Source organism: Amyelois transitella, chromosome 5 (genome assembly GCF_032362555.1).
Source record: "Amyelois transitella isolate CPQ chromosome 5, ilAmyTran1.1, whole genome shotgun sequence".
Taxonomy (NCBI): Eukaryota; Metazoa; Arthropoda; class Insecta; order Lepidoptera; family Pyralidae; genus Amyelois; species Amyelois transitella.
This window is the reverse complement of record NC_083508.1, coordinates 4,442,151-4,467,644: the sequence shown is the minus strand read 5'-3', so window position 1 is coordinate 4,467,644 and position 25,494 is coordinate 4,442,151. Positions and strand designations below refer to the sequence as shown.

Below are 25,494 nucleotides of genomic sequence, written 5' to 3'. Positions count from 1 at the left end.
GCTCTATCTACCCCGCAATGGATATAGACGCGATTATATGTATGTATGTAATAAGATAAAAGCTTTCAATGTAAAAACCGTACCTGCTTAATAAGTAATACGAACCTAACCTAACGCAGCTAGCCAGAACAGGGCAATGTTTATATTCACGCATGACACCTCACAACCAAGTGTGTCATCATATGGACCTTTCATGAATAATTGACAACTATAGTCTACTTGACTTACCTATAGATATAAGCAGATGCCATATTTGAAACATTGTTTAGGTTGATCAAGGATTATCAAAGTATGTTATTAGCATTAAGGTCCATATTTTATACTATTTAATTGATAAATAGTTAATTCAATTAACAAAAAATTATCGATTCCAAAAAACAATTCCTTTAAATATTAATATGAAATTTCTAACTCCAATACACTAATAGATTGGGTTGTAAGCAAAAGATCACAAAACAAACGGCGTTCACGGTCAAACAGTTATCTTTCGTTTAATTGGTAAGCAGAGGATATCCGCAAAAACAGAATTATAAATCTGTATATCAGTAATAACTGCATACACGCAATTCGGGGAAGTCCATAGGTGCGATTGGTTATAATATGTACTCGTAAAATACTTAGTTACAAAAAAAGAGAATGTCGGTTGGTACCTACACTTAATAAGAATCATTTAGGCTTAAATATAGGCTATGGATAAACGAATAAATCGGACTTAATTACAATCATTAATCATTCCTCTCGATTTTTATTCCACAACCATCTTGATTGCAATAAATTCAAGCTGTTGAAAAGTGGTTTGTTGTTTTGCATACTAATTCAGTTGCACTTGGCGTAAACAACGTTAACTTAGATAATGGGGATCGATCTTGACACGCTTTGGACCGCTCCGAATGCTAACTGCGTCTGTTGGCTAGAAAAACATAGTAAACTCCTTTTGTGGGTCAAGATTTTTACTAGCTTCCTTGTAAGCTTGGTATGAGATGTTCTTTTTCCGCGCTAATTGTAATATCGGTCAGGAATTTATTTTCATTCAGAAACAAGAATTCCATATTTATATTCAAGCAAGGCTGGCTAGTTCCAGTCACTCCCGAACCCTAACCCGAACGGGAAGAACCCGATGTCCGCCTATGAGCCTGGAGCGAGCAAGTCAGGCTTTTACTCGAAGCTACTCCCATTTAATTGCGAGGTGGTACTCTGGCTGAACCAGTTGCGGAGGTTTCTTAACTGAGGGTGACGCCTTTTCCCCACACGTCTTCTTTCAAGGATTTTGCCCTGAATATCAGTGGCAAAATCCTGTATCGTATTGCTACTACGTATACCTACTTTTCAAAAAATGTAAAATAAAATCTTTACGTTACTTCAGGCTAAAATAGCGTGTTACCTACCGGAAAATCATGATTTACTGTAATCACGCACACGTCATTTAAGCAGTAAAATATGTGTGAAATATAAAATTAAGCTACCTATAGTTAAGTTACACTTTTTCCGTATGTAGGTACTACTAGGTACTTTAAGTATAATTTTATCTACTTATTTTAACCTACATCTGTAGATAAAATTTCTAACCTTTTGAAATTTAAATTTCAGAGGTGCAGCGTGGGAAGACGCCTTCTTGGACGCAGTCGGAGTAGCAGAAGATACGGGTCGTTTCAAACACATATCAGTTGCACGATTTGCGTCCCGGACTCTTGATCATGAGCTGGAAAAGAACACGAGAACCGTCGTGCCTTTCTTCAGCTCAACCTTCATATTAATGGGAATATTCTCGATCTTAACCTGTATGATGGGCGACTGGGTTCGCTCGAAACCCTGGTTGGGTTTGCTTGGGAACATTTCGGCTGTGATGGCAACGGCTGCGGCTTTCGGATGCGCCATTTATTTGGGGATTTCATTCATTGGTATCAATTTAGCGGCACCGTTTTTGATGATTGGTAAGTGTCCAATTTGTTTATTTAGTGCGTAGAACATAATATTACCAGTCTTAATATTACCCTGGTTAAAAGTTGCACCCATGGCTACTCTCAAAAAGGTGACGATTTGACCGCGTGACCACGGGGTTAACCAGCCAGTATGATGAAGATTACCAGTAGTATAGTCTTCAAGCAACGTTGTGTGTGTATGAATCATATCAAAGGATCCTTTACATTAACTTACATGCCATAATAGGCAGACCAGTAGAGAGGAAGGAATTTAAGGATATTTTATATAAGTAACTTCTAAAGTACCCAAACCAATTTATTGATTTTCGTTATTTATTAGCCTCTTAAATAGCTAGGTTATATTCTTTTCCCAAAATAATTAGATAGTTAGTTTCATAATATGACGGTGTTTCCAGGTATCGGTATAGACGACACCTTCGTGATGCTAGCCGCGTGGAGGCGGGCGTCGCCGAAGCTGCCGGTGCCCGAGCGCATGGCGGCCATGTTGTCTGAAGCAGCTGTCTCTATCACCATCACTTCTGTTACGGACATGCTGTCCTTCTTCATCGGCATCTTCTCGCCGTTCCCGTCTGTGCAAATATTCTGCATGTATTCTGGTAAATTTTTTTTTCTTTGCATTGTGCTCCCAGATTGTGGAAGTTGGCATCGATGAGAACATTCTTTAGAATAACTAGTACATACGCCTCTTACCAGTAGCGGTTGACAGAAACTAAATCTTTCCACTTGGCATGATCTCTGTAAACTTTTTTGTTTTATCCGAATTCATCAATGATTGCAATCTTGTCAAATTAAAATATTAACGAAAAAATAAATACATACATATAATCACGTCTATACCCTTGCGGGGTAGACAGAGCCAACATCTTGAAAAAACTGATAGGCTAGTAGTAATAATGACGTAAAAGTATGGATGACGTAAAAGGCGACTAGGGGAAAGGATAATAAACTTGGGATTATTCTAGTAGGCGATGGCCTAGCAACCTGTCATTTTTTGAATCTCAATTCCATCCTTCCATCATGTAGCAGGGAAATAATTTCAGGTTTGGCGGTATGCTTCACTTTCGTCTGGCACCTGACTTTCTTCGCGGGCTGCGTCGCCGTGTCGGGGTATCGAGAGAAACAAAACCGGCATACCATCACTATGATGAAAGTTTTGCCAGAATCCAGAGCCAGAAAAGGTATAAATCTTTATTTTACCTTAAAGCAATCCAAAATAGAAGATAGTGTATGATGTAAACCATAGATATAAACTGAATGTACCTTAATTCAATCTGATTGAATACGATCCATGTCTACAGTGCTAGCATAGAAATTTCTATGAGTGCAAGTCTTCAAGCCGTTAGATAAATTGCTAGCAACAAGTTAGTTAAAAATTTCCAAACGAAAGTAAGCAAAAATGTTTTCTACAAGGTATTGTAATCTTCATTTCACTCATTACAGAAGAGAGATCATGGCTATACAGAGTGTTCTGTAGTGGTGGCATAGACCCGGCTGACCCAGATAATCCCGTGGACAATAAAGAACACTGCATTATGGCGTTTTTCAAGACAACCATGGCTGATTTGCTTAACAATAACGCTGTGAAGGCTCTTGTTTTAATCGTGTTTTTGGCATACCTCGCGGGGGCAGGATACGGCGTAACGAATCTTAAAGAAGGACTGGAACGAAGGAAATTGTCTAAAGAAGATTCATATTCTGTGGAGTTCTTCGACCGTGAAGATCTCTATTACAGAGAATTCCCTTACAGGATTCAGGTAATGAAATGACAATAAAAAACCTGTTTACGTTATATAATTTTATGTTCTATCATTAAGCCAAACAGTTGAACGTGGTCTATCGGTCTTTTTAAGGCTGTCGGGTCTGTTTACTCAGCAAGGGATATAGGCGTGATTATATATATGTATTCTACATATATACCTAAAAGAGAAGTAAAAAGTAGGTAAGCTAGCTATTGTGATTGTAGTAAAACTGAGGTATCTATAGGTCTATTACGTGAAATTCAATAATCAATAAATTTATTAAGATTTATTATCTAAATACCTAAGTACCATCAATACAGATAGACATGGCTTTCTGGCCATAAGCACTAAACACGTGATGTGTAAGTATGAGGAGTTAATCTAGTTTTGCGTTTAAGCACAGATTGGAAAATTAGTATGAATATTCTAATATTTTTGCCATCAGGTTGTAATTAGCGGCCAATATAACTACTCGGACCCAAAAGTACAGGACCAAGTGGAAGATTTGACACGAAGGCTGGAGAATACTTCGTACATATCAAATTCATTGTACACAGAGTCCTGGCTTCGAACATTCGTCGATTACGTGTCCAGAAACAACGACTATCTAAATGTCACAATTGAAAATGAAAAGGACTTCATTCATAATCTAAAAGAGGTACAATTCCACTAAATACCTTAAAAAATTAAGTGTTTTTCAAATTAATGGCCGATAACAAAGATTTGCAGACATTTGAATTCGCTACATTAACTAACATACCATAATGCTGACATGATATAGACATGAATTAACATTAAATGTAGATTAATCACTTTCATTCGTTTACAGTTGTGGCTCTTCCCTGCGAATCCTTTCTCATTAGACGTCAAGTTTAACGAGGCTGGTGATCAGATCGTCGCCTCGAGGTTTTTGATACAAGCCATCAATATCAGCGGCACCAACCACGAGAAGGAGATGGTCAAAGTATTGAGAGATATTGTTAAAGAATCTCCACTGAATGTTTCTGTTTTTCATCCTTACTTTGTGTTCTTTGATCAGGTAAACCCCTTTAATATTACCGTATAACTTCATTATTTAGTATAATAGATTTTGATTAAGGATTATTAATATTCATTATCATTTTTATTTCTGACAAATACCTACCTAGGTATATGACGAAAACTTATAGAATAAGTATTAAGTAAAAGCAATACAAAGCATTAGTTATTAGTGATATTTGCATACGTACCTATTCATCTATTCATTCTCAAATTCGTAACTATCATCTATTTTGCTTTAACATACATTTTTCTTTACAGTTCGAACTGGTGAAACCGACTTCCATTCAGAATCTATGTTACGGAGCACTCATGATGATGATCACGTCTTTCATATTTATCCCTAATATTTTATGTTCACTGTGGGTGGCCTTCAGCATAGTCTCTATTGAAATCGGTGTCGTTGGCTACATGGCTCTCTGGGATATTAACCTCGATTCCATATCCATGATCAACCTTATCATGTGTATTGGATTTTCCGTAGATTTTACTGCTCACATTTGCTATGCATATATGTCTTCGAAAGCAAAATCTCCTAACGATAGAGTTAGCGAATGTCTGTACTCTTTAGGACTTCCAATAGTTCAAGGATCTTTCAGCACTATTCTTGGAGTAGTAGCTTTACTCCTAGCTGACAGTTACATCTTTTCCGTATTCTTCAAAATGGTTTTCATGGTTATATTCTTTGGGGCAATGCATGGCCTCTTCCTTTTACCAGTACTTCTGTCTTTATTTGGACCTGGATCGTGCACTAAACAGGAAGACATTAAAATGGGAAAAGCAGAAAAATTTCCCCATCCATACTGTATACCTCATCCACAATTAGTTTTAAATGACCAAATATTCAATGGCAAGACTTTGAATCCAAATGGAATTTACAAGATTTATGGAGACGATAAAGATTTAGGTATAGGCACATCTGGAGAAGACACAAGTGAAAGTAGTTCCAACCAATCGCAGCGTAGACAATTGGGAGAAGACGAAACTGGACGAAAAAAATATGAAGACGGCTGGAAAAGATCAAGCTACTGCCAGAGCGGCAGCCAATTCCAACCTTCAGGTGAATTAGACCTCTACGGGCATGAGATGGACAGAACTTGGCAAAGACAACGCTATGAAGACAACCGTAGAGTGTTCGACAACTACCGCAAAGCTCCCAGATCGCGGGATGACGACTGGGTGACGACTAGAAAAACAAGCGACTTGGGGCCTCGACGTGAAGGAACTTATAGAGTAATGCGGGCACATTCACACCACAACTTGCACAGGCCCCGCGCACCACGGCGATCTAACTCGCACCAAAACCTAGAGCACTTAGATTATGTCGCAGAAATGAGATTCCCTTGACGAAGTATGTATTATTGGAGAGCTATTACACTCTCTACAACAATGTGCTCAAGTTGCGGACCAAAGTATACGTTATTTCGGATGTAGTAAGCCAGGTACAGATCCTTATATATTAGCTTCAGAATCCTGGCTTTATTTTTTTCCAAATATGCAAAATTAACTAAATAGTTTTTTATAAATCTTAGTGTAAACATGGGAATACCACCATAGTTAGTAATTAAAACAATGTAGGAACAATATCTAGAAAAATCTATTGTCCCGAACTACTCGTTCATCCATGTGTAGATTAAGCAATTAAATATGATTTAGATAGGACTCCGTGGTATTATTTTTTTAATAATGAATTTTTGCAGTATGTCCAACAAACGATAAAATAAAATACAATTTCTTTTTCATAATTTATTAAAAAAAATACTAGTAGTTCCTACGACGCGGCGTTTTTTGGGTTCCTAATGAACTCTACTAAACAAATACAAATATCGGTTGTATCAATTAAAAACAAATTCTTACTCAAATATTTAAACATTGAGTCTTATTTAGTGCCCTGTATTTACAAAGTATTTCAGACTGTTCTCTTAACACTAAAACTAAAATTTGGCAGATTTTTGTTGACATCTCATAATAATAATTTATAGAACATTTTAGAACGTGTGATACAAACTCTGATTTTAAGTTATTTTCTTTCGATTGTGTACATATAAGTGTGTTATACATAAGCTAAGTGTCTTGGTGTTATATATTAAAGCTTTAAGGTTACTTGTCTATAGTTGTTTCCTGTAAATATTTGTGTGATATATCTTGCTGCCATGTAAAAAATATATTTCGTGATTTCGCTTGTTTGATAGGGTTTACACGCTGATAGCAACATTCAAATTCAGATTCACATAAAGATTCATTGACACGCGTCAGGTGATGTTGAAAATTTCATCTATTATAGACCTGATGCAATTCCAAAAAGAGCTAATCAAGTAAAACAAATTTTCCAAGACTTTTTCCATTCTTGCGTTTAGAAAAATTACCAAAAGACAAGACAAGGACACACTTTGAAATAAGTGAAGGTAAATTTCTAGATATATTGATTACATGAAATAGACACTTAAAAAGAACTCTGATAATGGCTGCTGACTGCGTACGAACCCTCGATGTAAGTTCGTTCGTTCTATAAAATAAATTACAGAATTCACACGCATGTAGACTCTATCGACATAATGTTACTTACTATTTTACCACTTCACAATAGAGATTCATTCATACAATATAGGATAATCGCCATTGCATTTCGTGGTAATAAGAGGTTTGTATGGATGAACTAATTTGTATGACCAAAAGGTCGACGAATCATGACTGATATTGTAAATATTATGATCTTGTTTTATGAAATAAATAATTTTTGATAACATTTGTTTTTGTTTTCTTAATCCTACTTACGAAATAATTAACTTTAATAATGCTAACAATTAAAGATTAAACATAAAATGTACGTATACATATATTTCAAGATTTATTCCAATAAAGCAATTGGAACTCGACGATCAAACAAGTTAAAATTTGTACAACAAATTTGTAATTAACTGGAATAAAGCTTTAAATATCGTATTTTTTAGGATAATCCAATTTAGGCGTTTCTGATCTTTCCCCTTATGACATATTTAATACCATCTTTAAAAAGATATGTCAATGGTAAACTTTACGATTCAAATAAATCATTTAAACCTATGTATATGCATACAAATATTGTATCTCATTTGAGCATAGATTTATCATGTATCTTGTGCAATAACTCACTGCAAAATAGGATAAGTTCTCTAGGCTTATATGTTTTACTGAGATATGTTTGGAAACGCCTCAAATCTGTATCACCAGATACAGTCTTTTCTAATACATCATTTATTACACCCGAACTATTGTCGTGGGTGATTTTATTCAGGAATGAATTTTTGAGAACATCGAATGATACGCTATCTACAATCTCCTGTTTCGATGTATCTGGCAGTTTTTTATTCAATTCTTCAATGAAATCTGGTCGCTGAAAAATAAAATAAAAATTTAAAATAAATTCGTTAGAATGAATTGCAAGTCTACGACATCAATACTAAATTCGATCAAAATTTGCTATCAGGTCTATGAAAAATCTATGAATATTTCAGATGCCTTAGACCTTTTAGGAAGAGAAGAAATGAGTAAGTGAAAATAGAGAAAATTAAAAATATTTTTAAACTATATTTTTGCTGAACTGAACGTGGGCAAGTGATAGATGTAACTATTTGAATGTATATTTTTGCCGTGCGGTTTCCGGAAAGGAATGGTTTAACGAAAATTCAACAATGAACGTCAAATTGCAAATTCTCATGCATTAAACAGCCAACCTTAAAACTATGCCAAATATTTTGCAGCATGAAATCATTTACATGCTGACGACATGACGGCAGCAAATGCAATCGGCAATGCCCTTTGACAAAATTTCTACAAAAAATATATCAAATTTAGAAATATACGTACTTCAGTCAGACACGACGCAATTACAAATTCCGTCGAATTGCTTCCAGATTGTATTGTTTGCGTGTAGCTCTGTGCTGTGGCTTTATTATCAGTTTGCATATCCACCGACGCAAAGTCTTTGATATCTGTCTGCATTTCCGTATCACTATACACTACATTATTAGTTTGCATTTCAGCATCACATCTTTGAGTCTCAGGTACAATTTCTTTAGGCGGTTCTTGCATTTCAATTGCTTCATGTACAATTTGTTTTTCTTGATCCACAAGAACCATCTTCAAAGCATAATCAGTCAAAACCTTCTTTGCTATCTTTACTTTAGGAGCCTTAATACATAACCTATTAACTTCCAGTTCGGTCATCTTTGCCAGATCACCGATTGTCACAATTTTACCCTCTAATTCCTTCAAAAACATTAACTTTGTGGCTGGAGAGGATAACTCTGAAGCGATAGCATCTATCGGGTCAGTACAATGAACTAAATCAGGGCATATTGGGTCTGTATCATTAAGATCACTGGTCTTGACTATTTCTGCCACTGGAGTTTCATCCAAAGAAGTCATTTGAGTATCTTCTGAGCTCAAATTCTTTTCAGAGTCGTCAAAACTTTCAACAGCCTTGTTTAGAACTGTATCCAACTTAAATACAGAGTCAAGTTTTTTTTGAGACTTCATATTAGACTGTGACCTCAATTGTCTCTCTTGACGCTTCAGTGCAGAGTTTTGCGGAGATCTAATGCCACAGGGTTCTATATACTTATGTACCGATATTGTGGTTGATACTGGAGGGTCGTGAAAGCTAACTCGTTTCCTCTGTAAAGTTAAAACAGAATTTACACAAAATATACCTACATGGATAAATATCCACACAAACAATAGCTCCTTGATAATTAATATTTTAGCCACAAGTAATTCATGCATTTTCACTTTGAATTGGAGATGAAGGATGGCATGAGCAACAATGGCCAGAATAGCTTTAACGAATAACACAACTTATAATTCTAAATCTCCCACTGAATTATATCGCAATAACTGCAAGTAATCTTTTGCTTTAAGAACTAATAATTTTATACTTAATACATAATACACTTACTTTGCTGGCAGGGGAAACTGTAGCCTCGTCAGTAATATCAACCAATTTCCTTTTCAGTATAGGTACGGATGGGCTACTATCTGCTGTAGGCAAAGATCTTTTTAATTTCAAAAAATTCTCACTGTCTTCATTGTCTTCTAAATTTTCACCATTATCGGCGACAGAATTGTATAACATTCTCAAATTCCTTCTTGCAGGTGTAGACAATGTACTACTATTCCTTTTAGGTTCCTCAAGATCTGACCTTTCAGAACTTTTAAGGGTCTGTAATCGATCAGGCACGCAAAGACCCAACATTTGCGCAGCGCGACCGCCACTTCTTACTTGAGGTCGATGTTTCTTTAAAGATAAACTTGAACTCGGGCTTGTATTTACAGCCACAGCATCTCTGGGGGGCGATTGATCCCGTTTCTCTGGCGATATCTTCTCTTCAGTAAATATTTCCGGCGAATCGAACTTCTCAAATGGCTCCCCATTACTTTGCACTGGCGAAGACAACTTAATAACAACATAATCATTACTGGTTTCTGGCGATGGTGATTTTTTATCTCTATCAGGACTCATAGTCTTGATAGGCGATATCTCAAATGTATTATCTAAGAAATCCTGTTTTCTTTGAACATCATCTCTGAATGGAGAAGATGCGTCATTATCTTTTTCTGATGGTACTTCTATTGTTTCGTGTACAGTAATGTCTACATCTTTATCAATTTTATTACATTCTGTAACAACTTGCGCTTTGATGTCATTTTCCATATTCAATTTATTTAAATCTGATTTATCAACTGTACTTCTATTTAACTCAACAACAGATTTATCTGTCGGAATTTCTGCAGAATCATCAATACTATTTGGCAATGTATCGGCTTCTGCAAGTGCCTGTGTTTCTGGTCCCACGACACTAAAGTCTGTATCTAGAGATATTATAGGGGCATCGTCATGTATCACAATAATCTCATCTACAATTTCACTATCAAAAGGCTCTGTATCCATAGTTTCAGTTAAATCTATTTCGTTATGAACTTCTTCAGCAGTTTTATTCTGTGGTATTTCTATATCCTCTTTAGTTTCTTCTTTATTCTCATTAAATGTTACATTTGGAGCATCTACTTCCAACAAATTTTGAGTTTCTAATTCTTTCCCGACATATTCATCAAGTGAACGAAGATTTTCTAAAACTACTAATGGTTTCTTATTCACTGGTTTTGCTGATTTAACACTTATGGTAGTCACTGTTGAATCTTGAGAACTTTCGATTATATCCTCTGAGCAAGGACCACTTTCCATGGATTCAACACTTCTGTCTTGTGGTAGTTCTTTGTTTTTCGGAGAATCATCTTTTATCATCTCCTTTTCTGTTCCTACTCCATTCTCATTTTGCAGATTCTCAACTTTATCGAAAGCAGATACGTGTTTAGTTTTCTCTTTTTCTGAGCCATCTTTAGTCTTTTCTTTATCTTTTTTCTTATCTTGTTTAATAGGAGTTTTAATAGATTTATTCATTTTATCAACTAAACTGGTTCTCCTGGTGGTAGAATTGATAAGATTTTTCCTAGTTAATCTTTTACCTGTATTTGTTTTCAAAAATGGATGGCCTTCAACAGTATCTATTGCCAATTCCTTTTCAATTCTAGATCTCTTAAGAGTGTTTTTTTTAGACGAAGTCTCTTGTGGATCTTTCTTCCTTACCGATTTTGGAGTTGTCAACGATTTTTTATCCTGTGCACATTTTGAGCTTGTGTCATCAACTTTTTCTGTTTGGGAAATCATTGTTACTGCAATTTTAAATGGATCATTTTTACCATTATCATTAGAATCATTAATACCAATCTCATTTTCATGCAAAGAGACAACACCACTCTGAACTACTTCTTTAGATTTATTCAAATCTTCGTCACATATTTTCAATTCAGATTTGACATCATTTGTCTGCGTTTCATTATTAAAAGCTAAGTCTACACTTTTGTTGGCTTTAACATTATCATCATCATCGTCCGATTGAGATTGAGATTCGTTTGTAACTTGTGAATCATTTAGACCTGAAGAATTTCTTCGTTTTTTCAAGCCAAACAACTCAGTGTCATCAAATTTTTTTGGTTTTCTTTTCACACGGGATGGTCTTTCTGTGTTAATTTTTGATGGAGCAGAGTTAATTTCTTTAGCAACGTTTAGTTCTGTGGCGACTGGTGTTTTAGGGACGTTTTCTATTTGAATTAAACTGTGTGATAAATCTTTACAATTTGATGTAAGTGATGATTTTTCTATTAAATTTCTCACATTCCTAAAAACTCTATCTTTTAAAGCTACACGAGGCGATTTTGTATCTTTGTTTAACATTTGTTTCAATTTTAGCGTATTATCTTCTTCTAATTTCTTTTTAGCTTCATGAACTGTCTCATTTGTCTCGTCAGATTTGGGAGTACTTTCAGCGAAAATATTTTCTATTATTTTAGGGACAACATCCGAACTAGGCATAAATTTAAGAATAGAAGCCGGTTGTTCGCCAGTTTTTAAACTTGATTTTGAACTATTTGTTGTTGAGCTATCTTGGGAATCGGTTTTCCATGTTATCATTTTAAACTCATCTTGAGACTGAGATAAATCTTGATAGAGAGCTGGTATATCTTCTCTTTTTCTTTGTAATTTTTCCTTCTGGTTTTCGGTCAATTTTCTAGGATTGAATTTCCAATTTGACTTCACTACAACATACTCTTCCCCATTCTCAACTACAGTATTTACTATGCTAGCTTCCCTCTTCTTTGCTTTTCTAGTTATAGCTTTAGTGACTGGTGTTGTAAAATTAATATTTTTCTTAAAGTCTGTTTGCTTTTCTAAACTATTTAAGATTGTTTCCATACTTGTGTAAAACGATTTATCAGTTTCTTCTACCTCACCCAGACATGACTTAACAAAAAGGGTGATTTCTGTATGCTGGTGTTTACTATCAAGTGTTGCGTATTTTACCAATTCATTTATAATTTTTTGTTTCAATTGTGAAGAACTCGTATTTTTAAGAAATGAACGAATATTTTTGTGTACTTGCTCTATAAATTGAAGTAATCCTTTGACAACCTGGAACAAAAAGAAATAATAACAAATATGCAAAAATATTTAAAAGAAATTAATTAATAAGCATTGTGTGCTGTAAGTTGTAAGTTGTATTACTGTGCCGTGTGGTTCCTGACACCAATAGAAAAACGATAGGACCACTCCATCTCTTTCCCAGAGATTCTTCTTTTAGGCGATGGGCCAACAACCTGTCATATTTGAATCTCAATTCTATCATTAAGCCAAACAGCTGAATGTGGCCTATCAGTCTTTTTAAGACTGTTGGCTCTGTCTACCCCGCAAGGGATATAGACGTGATCATATGTAAGTATGTAAGTTGTATTACTTACATCTGGTGATTGTTGTTTCAAAAAAGTCAAAATTTTGATTGTAGTTATAAGTGCATGTTCCGAGGCATTATCATTGGGAATTTCTGCAATTTTACTTGTTAAAAGTATGAGGGTATCTACAAGAACTAGAAGGATTTCTCCGATGCATATATAATCTTCTAACTTTGACATAGCATCCTTAATTACATGTATGTCTTCCTCAAAGTTATTTCCTGAAACTAATGATTAATATTATTAGAAATGTTAAATCCTTACAATACATTAAATCTATTTAACTTTGTGCAGTATCATATTACTAAAGAGTCATCAAAAGATCTACAAAAGTGATAAGCCATACCCAAGTTGCCACATTAAGTTTTAAATATTCAATAAGACGAATTCTCTGAAATTAAACTTCACAAATCAGATTAACGTAAATCGACTTATAAAAGACCAAACAAAACTATCGCATTATTAAAATATTAAAACGTAATTCTTTATTTATAAAATTAAAGAGCAAAAATAACTTCTATACTACTGGTTAAATTTAAATAGATCAAATTAAAATGCAATAATTTTGCTGTGAAAGTCAATACTGTCTCACTGTTTTTACAATGGTCAATAGATAGCAACTATAGTCATCAAGATTACAATGAGAGGGTCTTGGGTAGAGTCTTATGCTTATTCAACTTTCTATAGATTACTTTAAGAATGCCTTTTCTAATCATTTACTGCACATTTCGAAGTCAAACACTCTCAATAATATTTAAGAAAAGGTAGAGAACTCACTATTGCTTTGTACCAATTTTAATTTCAAAATGGCTAGTGACGCATTTAGCGCAAAAACTTTATTATTGTCTGTGATTTTCATGGTTTTAATTAATTTCGAGATTTCGTGATCGACACTGCTGTTGTTTGTATAAGCCAAAATATATAGATTATACCAAGCCGATGATGCCATTTCGAGCTGAAACATAAAAAAAAAATATGTTCACAATAAAATAAACGCAACAAAATTTAATACTGATATACTAATATTTTATAATTTAACAATTTTAAGAATGTTTGTATGATTTCATATTTTTCTGCGCAATCAAAAGTTTTCAACTAAACAAACAAAAAGTTTTTTTTGTATAATTCAAATTTCATGATATCAATGTGTGATGAAAGTGAAAAGGGATACTTTGTGCCATTCTTTATTATAGACTGCTAGACAGCATTAAATATTACTAATATCTCTCTCATCTTGGCGTGCTCCCAGTTATACCGCCTGCCATTAAGCCTTGGGGTCTGGGCTCATTAAATTATAATTTTTACTAGTCAAAATATAAACTACATAAAATAAACATACTAACATCAGTTAATCTGCCCATGTTTTGCAAAGGCCACAATAAGATGTTTTTCAGATTCAATGTGTCTTTTTTAGTACTATTTTCGTGTATTGATTGAGCTAAGGCGGTCCATATCGTGAGTGTATTATCATTGGGTGATAAATTCTTCATCAACCAATCATCAACAATATTGCTCACATCACACACTTTTTCGTTCAAAATGCAATTTGTAACAGGTTTCAACTTGCTAACTGAACCTGCACTATCATTCCTGGAATATAAAATATACAAATACAAATAAAAAAACAGGCAGAAAAGTGGTTTGCCAAGTCGTATTCTTTTTCCTAAATAGGTATTCTATTGTTTTAAGCACTGGTGCATAAAATTGTTCCCTTTTTATACATATAACATTTGTAAGTGTTAAAAGATATTATTGTTTTTTTAATTCTTATCTTATCTATATATAATACCAAGAAATTGAAGAATAATTGTAATAAAACGAACTTACTTATCATATAGATATTTTGATATTGGTCCTAAAATTATGGACAAAATTTTAAACATTGGACCCTCATTTGCTTGCATTGAAGTGAGAAGAGACATAATTTTCTTGTTGTCATTAGTGAATAATGTAAAAATTAAATTTAGTACCACACTTGGCAACTGAATGTTTCCAGCATCATCAGCATTTTGACCAACCTGGAATAAATAAATGATAAGTACCTACCATATTTAAAGAGCATAATTTCTTTAAAACAAGCTTGTTGCTTATTATAAACAAATTTGTTAATACTTGAAGAAGTAGATTAAGTTGATATTCACGTGACTCGGAAAGTCCACTGAAAGCTACATTTAGTACACTATAGCAAAACATTTAAAACATATAAAAGGAAAACATGATACATGTTAATCAGTCAATGACGGCATACCTCAAAAACATAAAATTATTTACCTTTGCATATGACTAACAAAAATGAGTCAATGGTCACTTGAATAAATACATTTATTATTATTATTATTATATGAAATAAACATACCACAGAAAAAGACTTTCTAGTAATATATACCTGGTTCATATATCTATCTATTATATGGGCAACTATATATAAACAAAAATAGCATGCTATTCTTTTGTCTGTTATAATATTTCTAGTCCTTTCATATATTCTGTGGTTATATCTTTTAACTAACCTGTGTCAAATTTTCCAGCACCGACAGTAACTCATTAAATATGTCTCTTCTGACATTGTTTTCGGGCAACTCTCCAATAGTCAACACAAAGGACTTCCACAAGCATTGCACCTGTTGTGTTGTCACACCAACTGCATTATCTGCAGCTATAGTTATAACAATACGAAGGCAGTATGCAAAGTTATTCCAATAACATACCAACTCCTGAGTATTCATCAGTTTAACATCCAATCCAGGTACACTACAGCATCCGGAACAGCCCACATGACCAGCAATATTAATGAAAGCTTCAATGCACATCTTCTTAACTTTATTCGAGATCAATCCAGGTACAAAATTAGCTTTCGGTGTCACAACATTCTTACCAAAGCAGAAATTCAAAAAAGCTATTACAACAGAATCAAAAAATTTATTTAATTTCTTTTGAAACTGTCTAATCAAATGCCACCATGTGTTCAATTTGGCTATTGCAGTTTCCTCCACTTTAGCGTTATTTGAATGGAGCGGTATTATTAACAGCTTTAATCTCTTGGCTATATAAACCTCATTGGTTTCTTTAGAAAAATTGTCTATGAGCACTTCCCAACATTTAAATGCTCGGCATCTATTTGGTACATCCATTTTAAATGCCGATTCCACAACTGGTAAAAGTGCATTGATAGGGCTTCCTTGCGTATTGCTACGTGTGATCTGATTTTTTAACAATTTTATAAAGGCAATCCATAATCTGTTCCAATAGGGATTGCCAGCATCTAAAAGGCTTTTCATGATAAGCGGATATCTAAAACAAAACAAGAATCCATAAAACCCAACTCAACCACTTGCATGCTTTAATTTTTTACTAGCTGTTGCTATAGAAATTATCAAAAAACTATTTGTTTATTAACCTCAGATAATTAATTCCAAATTTTATGAACCTTTAATTAAATATAGGTGCACATACTTACTTTTTTGGGTTATAAATACATCCAAATAGTATACACCAGTGTGGGTTATCAGAATATTCAATAAGCTGCAATTCCTCTGCCAACAACTCCAGAGCTTCAAAATGTTTAACATTATTCAAACCACACAACTCTGAATTCAAAATTGATGGTATAAATTTTGTGAACCAAGTCGCAATGTTATCCTTAACAAATATTGTTCTTTTTTCTTGTGGCAGTATTTTAAGCAGCTTTGTCAATAAAGCACTAGGCTGTAAATGAAAAACCAGAAATATTTATTATATTTATTTATTATATTATCAAACCTGGGATGAACACAACTAGTGCTTGTCCCGAAACTCTTGCTGGACTGGCAAACTGGTTTCAATCCAAAATAGGTAAGAAAATATTCTATTGTTCAAGCACAAAATGATTAATATATTTATGGCACCACCTTTTGACATTGGGATTATATGCATACTTACCAACAATCTAGCATCCGTAGACACTCTTTGATGACAGTACAGTTGAAAGAGTTCAATCACATCCGCTATGTGTGAAGTAGCAATAGTCACCAGTATTTCATCAGGGTATAACATGAGTGTATCAAAGCACAAGTTCTGCAAAGACTCAGCTTTGCTTACCAAAACTGTGGTTTTCATTATTTTAATGATTGCTAATGCTGATGGCAAGAGATCAGGTACTGTTGCAAATTGGCCTGTCTGAAAATGCAAGGCAAGTTTTATAAAATAGGTGGAACTTGCACCAAGATAAATTATTGTGAGATTTAATTAATAGGTGAATAAGCAGAATGAAGATGTCCTGCTAAAAGGTGAGATAAAGAGTATTCTTGCATTATAGTATTAATTAAGTTATTATGAATATTAAAAAAGCATAAAAAAAGTATGCTGTGTTCATCTTGGCAAGTGCAAAGAGGTTGTGTCTACCTAACCCTCCAGGAAAGAGGTGTAATTTTATGTATGTAAGTAATATGCAAAATCTATCCTGATTTAGTGGACAATTAAATGAATAAAAAAATAAGAACTAAAATTGTTAACTACTTGCATATATCTGCTTTAATAAGAACAACCGTCTCACCTTAATTCTTTTTAGAATTGAAGAAATAATGTTTAGTGAATGGCCACTATATTTCTTATCATCCTTTATGTTATGAGAGCAAACAGCTAGCACTCTTTGTATATCAGTTAAGTTTAATTCTGCATCACTGTCTAATACATTTTGTAACACTTTGTATTTCTGATGTCTTAATATTGGTGTGTCAAATGTGTCATCTTCTAAGACATCTAGAACCTTTTTAAGTTCTGTACCCATGTCTTCAGGCATGGCTGAAATAGATGTATTATTTTTAAACTACTACATTTACCTACTACGTTGGTACGGTATGATGGGTACTATTCCATAATAAGTAAGGATGTTACGAGCAAACTATATAATAATCAAAGCCAGTAGCCACAGCCACTAATTAGGTAGAAATAGCGTTAGTACAATTTTGAAAAGAACTGGATATAGCTATAAAATTTCTGACAATCTGACATTATAACAACTATAGTGAAAATGAAATGCGGTATGTACATACGTATAGTAAATTAATGAAATAGATTAATATTGTTATATACTTAAATTTAATATGTTAAATGCAGAATGCAGTCTGGTAGAGAATGCGTCGGCGTCTTTGTTTTATTGACACGATAATGTAAGTACATAGTGCAAATTAAACAATTATCAAATGATGTGCAGTTTACCTGCTTTTTCTGAATATCCAACTAAATTAAAAATAATAAGTTATACAGGGCTTCTTATTTAACAAAGTAGATATTTCTTTATATAAAGATAACATTTTTTCGACTTTTTTTATTGACACGGACACAATTCAATTTGACGTTTAGCACGTTTCTGGCGCGAAATAAGTTTGACATTTTACCTTTTAAACTCTGTTGTCGGTCGGGATCTATTCTTTGTTCCGATTCCGATTCAAATTGATAATTTAAGAAATAATTGATAAACAAAATTTAATGAAATGTTATGAAAATTTAATTCGAATGTTAAGATGGATTTGTAGTACATAACAGGAAGTACGAAAGTAGCGTCAATAAATGAAAAGATGAATGGTAATAAGCTGGGTTGGTACGGACACATGAAAAGAAAGGAAGGTCAAAACTTAATAAATAATACAGAAGTGAAAGATTTAAGAAGAATAAGACTGAAAAAGAGATGGACGGATGGACGGCGTAAAGGATAGTATGAATAGAAAGGAAGTGACCAGTGAGATGGCAACTGACAGTAGTAATTGGAAAAAAACTGTGCTGACCCCATTGACGTACTATAAACAACTAGACTTACAATCCCGCTAAAAAAGTGTCCGAGGCAAAACTCTACTCAACGCTCAAGTGAGTAAAGTTCTCGTTCTCGGCTAGTCTCGTTTCGTCCGTCCACGAGTGACAACGTCGCACAATGACGAAGTGCTCTGTTAAAAAGTGTAAAAATTGTCCAAGAATTGCGCTCAAAAGGATGGCGTTTCCTATTTCATTTAAGTACAATTCAGTTTTAAAGTAATCGCACTTAATAGTATAAGTTAGCTGTTGGTTTTCTATCAAATCATTTTATTAAATATTTAAAACTTAACGGTACTCGGCATTTAGCACTATCCGCGCCTATCTCTTTCTTGCGGTCAACAAATATTAAAGAGTAAACGAAACAAATATAGTTTTGTCGCCGCGCTTCATGATACTCACCTAGGAACATAAAGTTGTGGAGTCGCTTTGTTTTATTTTTATACATACATACATACATATGGTCACGTCTATATCCCTTGCGGGGTAGACAGAGCCAACAGTCTTGAAAAGACTGAATGGCCACGTTCAGCTATTTGGCTTAATGATAGAATTGAGATTCAAATAGTGACAGGTTGCTAGCCCATCGCCTGAAAAAGAATCCCAAGTTTGCAAGCCTATCCCTTAGTCGCCTTTTACGACATCCATGGGAAAGAGATGGAGTGGTCCTATTCTTTTTTGTATTGGTGCCGGCAACCACACGGCACTTTTTTATTTTTATGTTTGTGATTTAGTTCGGTTGATTAATTATTTAATGAGGTGAATGGAAATATGTAATGTTATCTGAAATAGGTATCTGCATGGACGTAATAATAATAACAGGACTGAGCACTGTTGACTAAAAGACGGTCCAAGTAGGATGGGTAGTACAGAGGCTATTTGTTTCTTTCTATTAAAGTGTCCATGATATTGATTTTTCGTGGAACAAAGTATATTTGTATAATATTATATTTTAATAGGTAGACTACTCATTTAGGTATCAAAAATGTACTTATTAAAGATTGAAGAGTGCCGTGTGGTTCCCGGCAGTGCCGTGTGGTTCCCGGCACCATTACAAAAAAGAATAGGACCACTCCATCTCTTTCCCACGGATGTCGTAAAAGGCGACTAAGGGATAGGCTAATAAACTTGGGATTCGTCTTTTAGGCGATGGGCTAGCAACCTGTCACTATTTGAATCTCAATTCTATCACTAAGCCAAACAGCTGAGCGTGGCCTATCAGTCTTTTCAAGACTGGTGGCTCTGTCTACCCCGCTAGGGATATAGACGTGATACATATGGTATGTATGTATGTATGAGTAAAATAGGATAGGGATAGTGAACAAAAAAGTTGAATAAAAGAAAACTATGATTGTACATAGATTTTTATAAAAATCACACATGACTAAATAAAATTGTTTTGTGGAGTTTTTGACGCAGGCCTATCTTACTGCCTAAATTCTTCAATGAGTTCGATTTCAGATGATTAAATATTCTTAAATTTAAATAATAATTAGCTATTGTTTTTACCAGCTGTAACTCATGTGGTTCTTCATAATTTTCAATAGGGTGTAAGAACAAATTATTAAATTTTGTGAGAAACATTTGCTTTAAAGACATCAAAATTTTATTTTTTCTTATATCTTTTATAGAACCATTTGCTATTTCTGAAAGGAACAATTTTTCAGCATTCTTTACCACTTCAAATGCAAAGCGAGATACATATTTTAAGCTGCCTTTATCTACAAAGGCTGTAAAAGATGAGAAATTCGTAATATCTACGAAATATGTGTGATCAAAATGTTCCTTAGCAATCACTAAAGCATCGTGACAGTACTGGCATGAAATTTTATCTAACATCTTGTTTACAAAATGACCTGCTATATAATACAAGACATTCATCTTGTAATCGGAAATGGTAGTTGACTCAACGTAATACATTAAAGCATCTAATTGTTCTTCTTCATGAGGATCAGACGATTGAGCTTCAATCACAGATCGCTTCTCACTACGGAATTCCAAAATTGGGGATAATTCAAACTCATCGTCAGTACAGTTAGCATTCATACTCGGCTTAATACTATTACGATAGAGTAATTTCCTCAGAGCGAACCTAAATTGTAAGGCATTAGGGTTATTGTTACCACCGCCTTGAATTCGGACACAAGAAAAGAACATTTCCAACTGATCTTGAGATATTTTATAAGGCAAGAAATAATTTAAACTGTTTTCAACTAAAAGATCCATGGCTATGTTAGTAACACTGTATGTATCCACTATGAATCCTAAAACTCCCATTTTTCGCCGATGTAAAAGAATCGATTTGTTTTCTACATTTAGCTTTGATAAGTATTCTCGGGTTTCAGTGAAGATTCTCATCCAATATTCTTTATTATTAAGCCGCAATGGGGACTTAAAGCCCTTTCCTAAAGGAGATTTGGCATTTAAGACATCGAAAACTCTATCAATAGTTCTGATAAATTCAGTAGTAGCTTCGCTGTTCTTGAATTCATCATTATTGCTAACACGTAAGAAGTCTATAGCATTTGCAACCGACGCACTCAAAGTCTGAGCGGCCAGTTTCACATTCATTTTCTTACCCATAAAGTTAATATGGGCAGCGTTTATTTTATTTGCAAGTTTTAAACCCTCTTTATCTTGCAAATCATGTAATTTTTTGACAAAATTGAATTCAATTTGCCCATTTCCAGAACTTAAGTTTTTTTCCGCAAATACATTACGACATAATTTGAGCATGTGAACAGGATCGAATATACAATGAATTTTAGTTTCTTTCCTTGGATGTTTAAAGTTTGTAATAATTTCTGGAAAATTGAAACTGCATCCCAAATTTTCATATGTGGCCATGTTACTAGCAGTCCCATCACATGTAAGACTTCGAACAGTTATACCGATATCATATAACATGTTAATTGCTGTGATTAATAACTGTGCCTGTATTGAAGCTGAAATTTTGTCAATAAAAAAGTAAGCGATAGGACATTTGAATTTGCGTTTAAATGACACAATCTGAAGAACAAGGACCTCTGTGGCTAAACATTCAGAATCATATGGTACAATTCCAGCATAGTCTACATAACCCCATATTTTATCTTTATGTTTATCATAAACTTCCTCTGATTTAATAGACATGGCATCAAATATTAAAGCAACATTTTCGAGATCATTTTCGGATACCGACAATTTTAAGTATTCGAAAACTTCAACCATAAATCCTACATTACACTCGTGAGTCGCTAACATTTTGCGTAAGGTTGCAGGGTGAGGTAACATGGTGTGATTTCTAAGAAACAGATATGCTTTTGGAGAATAAAAGTACAAAGATAAAGCAAACTGTTTGAGTTCCTTTGAATATCGTACGCCTTTGTTACTTTTATCTTTATTCATTTGCTTATGAATTTCCATAAAATTATTTTTTAACATATGTTCAACCTCATCAAAATTGCTGCTTCTTTTTTTTAAAATTGTTAGAAGTGACTTTAAACTGTCCAAACGAATATCGCGCCTTTTCAACTTTTGATTTAAAACTTTTAGTTTACGCTTGAGCATATCTTTTGATGGACTCCAGTTGATGGTAGTCTGGACTGCTATTTCTTTTACGTCCCCACAGAATTTTTTAGCAGGTGGTGTGTCGACATCAGAATTGCAAGATTCTCTTGAGGTTCCTGGAGTACCTGAAGAACTTTCTCCAATAGGTTGAAATGTTGGATGTATAATAATGTTACTCAGAACATTTATATTTTTATTTTCCACCTGCAAAAGAAGTATCAAATAAGTGCAAATCTCAAACTATATGACTTTCTATTCAATGTTATTGTTATTATTTACTTGTAATAATTGTTAATTGTAAGTAACAAATAAACTAAGTAGTTTTTATGCTAACAATAATTTTACAAAGTACAAGCTTTCCGCCTGAGGCTTCGCTCACGCTAGTACTATTTATATGCGTATAGCATTCAGGGATAATGTAGGTTTCTAACAGAGAAATAATTTTAGAAATCGTTCCAGGTAATAAAACAAGCATATAATTTATAAATTGAAAATTAAAAAAAACCCCCAACACAAAGATTAGCTTACGTTTAAAAATCGCAGTTTTCGTCTATTACTTTTAAACACTAAAAGGATTTTGATAAAACATGTTTGAGAACCATCGCATAAAATTTTGTTAGTAAATAAAAAAAAACACATCTAAATCAGTTTACCCGTTTAAGAGCTATGGTGTCACGTCCGCAGACGTTTAAAAATCCCAGTTTTTTCCCTTTAACTTTGGAACGACTGTGACTTTTTTTGTATAATTTTTAAGCGCCTCACGATAAACTACAATTTAGCTAATAATTACTTTAAATCTATCAATTACCGTAGATAATTTAGGCTATGAAATATTTTCCACGCATTTTTTAAATTTAAACTGATTTTGATAAAACATAGCTAATAACCATTGCATAACAATTAGCTAGCAAATAAAAAAAATGCATCTAAATCAGTTTCCTCATTTAAGAGCTATGATGCCACGTCCACAGACACATTTAGCGGTCAAACTTAAAACATCCCTCTTTTTGTGTCGGGGGTTAAAGCAGTAGACGTTCCTTGCTTAAATATGTATTAGCTTCGCATACATACCGATGGAAATACAGATGGTATTATATCTACTTTTAATAGCTGTCGCGAGTTAGCTTCATAAAAGTCTTCTTTTTTGAAGTGACGGCTACAGACAACGGAGTTTTTCGTTATTTTTTGCGACGTTGGAATAACATCTATCCACTTTTGTTTCATTTCTCCATCTTTAGGAAAACTGAAAGGAATATAATCACACAATCAAAATATTTTTCTGGCTTGTGACCACAAATAATATGTAATAATGTGTTTTGAAATAGTACTCAACATGGTAACATGGTATTTCATTGCAATAATTATAACATTTACTTTATAGTTTGCAATGGTCAGTAGTTAAACGTGTACCTACTGAAATGTTCTTAAAAATATTTAAATGATATAGTCCCAATTACTCAATTATCATTTACAGTCTATTGTTCGTAAGCTTGTTTGCCTTTCGTGGTACAATACAAACAAAATATAAATCGCCGGGACACCCTACTTGTCAATATTTAAAATTGTTTTCGATTGGCTTACCTGTGAAACGATATCCCACAACCTGCATAAGATTCACTTTTACAAAATTTTATACAACATTTTTTCACCATTTTGAAGTAAATAGGCATAAACTGATGATAATTTGAAAATAATGTGAACACGGAAATCAACATTAGGTACTTGCCGAATCGCCATGACACATTCGAAGTGTTAACAGCCTAATCAAAAAATATACTTCCAATAATATAATATTAAATGATCTAATTTTAAATAATAGTTACGATTTATTGTTACGGAATATTTAGTCATTAACGAGTTTTAATGTATTTAGTAACTTACACATTGCCTCTGATTAATAATTCATTAATTTACGAAATGATAATTATAATTTTTTACCCATGTTTTCTACTAACTACCATGTCTTTTTTAGTCTGGCAAGTGTTAGAAAGGGACACACGGCCTCCGTTATCTACATCCTGCTCGGACCGTTTTGCCTCTGTAAACGGTGCTAGATTAAACTATGTCTTATATACTTGAATTAAAGTTTATTTTACAAAAGCAAAATATTTTGATTTTTGCTAAGTGCTCTGTCCTGTTATTATTATTAGGTCCATGGGTATCTGTTAAAACGATTTAGTAAAATTTAGTAGGTAAGGGGGTGATACTACATCAATTACACGACTATCTAGTAAATTCTAATCGAATCTAACGAAGTCGCAAGTAAAACCTTACAGAATAACATACAATTTACGTGTATGTCAGTTTTCCGCAGAACGCCATAATAAGGAATGAATGGATTTCTATTATAGCAGAGACCGAGGTGAAGAGTTTTTTAAGCCACAAAAAGGAGCCGTCGTATGTTCTGAACACTTTCTTCCATCAGACATCCATACGACAGACAGGGTAGTAATTATCCTGTAAACCAAATCACATCTAAATCTGTTCAGTAGAATTTGCGTGATTGAGTAACAAACATCCTCACATACTTACAAACAAACATCTAAAAAATAAATTTTCCAGATTGACCAAACCGGGGATCGAACCCGAGACCTCCGACTTGGCAGTCAGGCAAGATGATCATTAGGCCACAGAAGTCGACAAAAAACAAAAGAACTACCTTTAAAGTAAAAAATAAACTACTTACATCCAAATCGACACATAATCACAGACATTCAAACACTCATACACCCAAACAAACTCCTTCTAATATCCAATAGACAATTTTTATTGCAACACATTTCGTATCAAAATGTTAAAGTGAGTGAAGGTAAAATTTTTAAAATAACAAAGCCACTCCACTAACCTCTTTGTTCTAAATTCTAAATGAAACAGTGAGTTAATACCATGTCACACCAAACTACGTTTTTTAAGGATTGCGTGCCTTATTAATAAACATTTAAGGTTCAATTTTCAATACACTTGTTTTTGGACATAGGATTTTGTCAAATAGTCGAAGTAATATGCGTAATAATAATTACGTATTGAGGTGAGGACAATATTTTGTTTTATTTTGCTTGGAACCGTTTATCTAGTTGTTTATAGTTGATCGAAGGCCGACCCCATGTAAAAAGTGGGAA

The 25,494-nt window shown here is 33.8% G+C and overlaps 2 protein-coding genes across 3 annotated transcripts in view; one reads left to right on the top strand and one right to left on the bottom strand.

The window, feature by feature from the left end:
* The window catches only part of LOC106139090 (patched domain-containing protein 3), a 32,674-nt gene extending 26,514 nt beyond the window's left edge, over positions 1-6,160 (top strand). Inside the window, exons 5-11 of the mRNA XM_013340452.2 lie at positions 1,588-1,931; positions 2,336-2,536; positions 2,981-3,118; positions 3,381-3,694; positions 4,125-4,337; positions 4,509-4,718; positions 4,979-6,160. Of these exons, the coding sequence (XP_013195906.2) occupies positions 1,588-1,931; positions 2,336-2,536; positions 2,981-3,118; positions 3,381-3,694; positions 4,125-4,337; positions 4,509-4,718; positions 4,979-6,064 (2,506 nt within the window). The 3' untranslated portion in view covers positions 6,065-6,160. The remainder of the gene's footprint in view (positions 1-1,587; positions 1,932-2,335; positions 2,537-2,980; positions 3,119-3,380; positions 3,695-4,124; positions 4,338-4,508; positions 4,719-4,978) is intronic.
* Positions 6,161-6,718: 558 nt separating this feature from the next.
* Positions 6,719-18,375, bottom strand: LOC106139089 (telomere-associated protein RIF1). 2 transcript variants are annotated; one of them, XM_013340449.2, is made up of 12 exons: positions 18,239-18,375; positions 17,574-17,821; positions 16,961-17,197; positions 16,500-16,747; positions 15,553-16,333; positions 14,870-15,060; positions 14,386-14,632; positions 13,820-13,997; positions 13,052-13,269; positions 9,654-12,725; positions 8,564-9,373; positions 6,719-8,090 (listed from the first exon to the last, which is right to left on the bottom strand). In XM_013340449.2, the coding sequence occupies exons 2-12, from the start codon at positions 17,817-17,819 to the stop codon at positions 7,806-7,808; spliced, it is 6,513 nt and encodes a 2,170-aa protein (XP_013195903.2). In that variant the 5' UTR covers positions 17,820-17,821; positions 18,239-18,375; the 3' UTR covers positions 6,719-7,805. The 2 variants fall into 2 exon arrangements, with proteins under 2 accessions (XP_013195903.2, XP_013195904.2); XM_013340450.2 differs by having other exon boundaries at positions 15,751-16,333.
* Positions 18,376-25,494: the final 7,119 nt, after the last annotated feature.

Bases quoted from the DNA above. Each gene is read 5' to 3' on its own strand.
- LOC106139089 (XM_013340449.2), bottom strand. From the start codon at position 17,819: ATGCCTGAAGACATGGGTACAGAACTTAAAAAGGTTCTAGATGTCTTA. The intron at 15,061-15,552 runs GTTAGTTAAAAG...TATTTATTCCAG, and splicing joins TGCTGGAAAATTTGACACAG to GTTGGTCAAAATGCTGATGA. The intron at 9,374-9,653 runs GTAAGTGTATTA...TTAACTTTACAG, and splicing joins CAGTTTCCCCTGCCAGCAAA to AGGAAACGAGTTAGCTTTCA.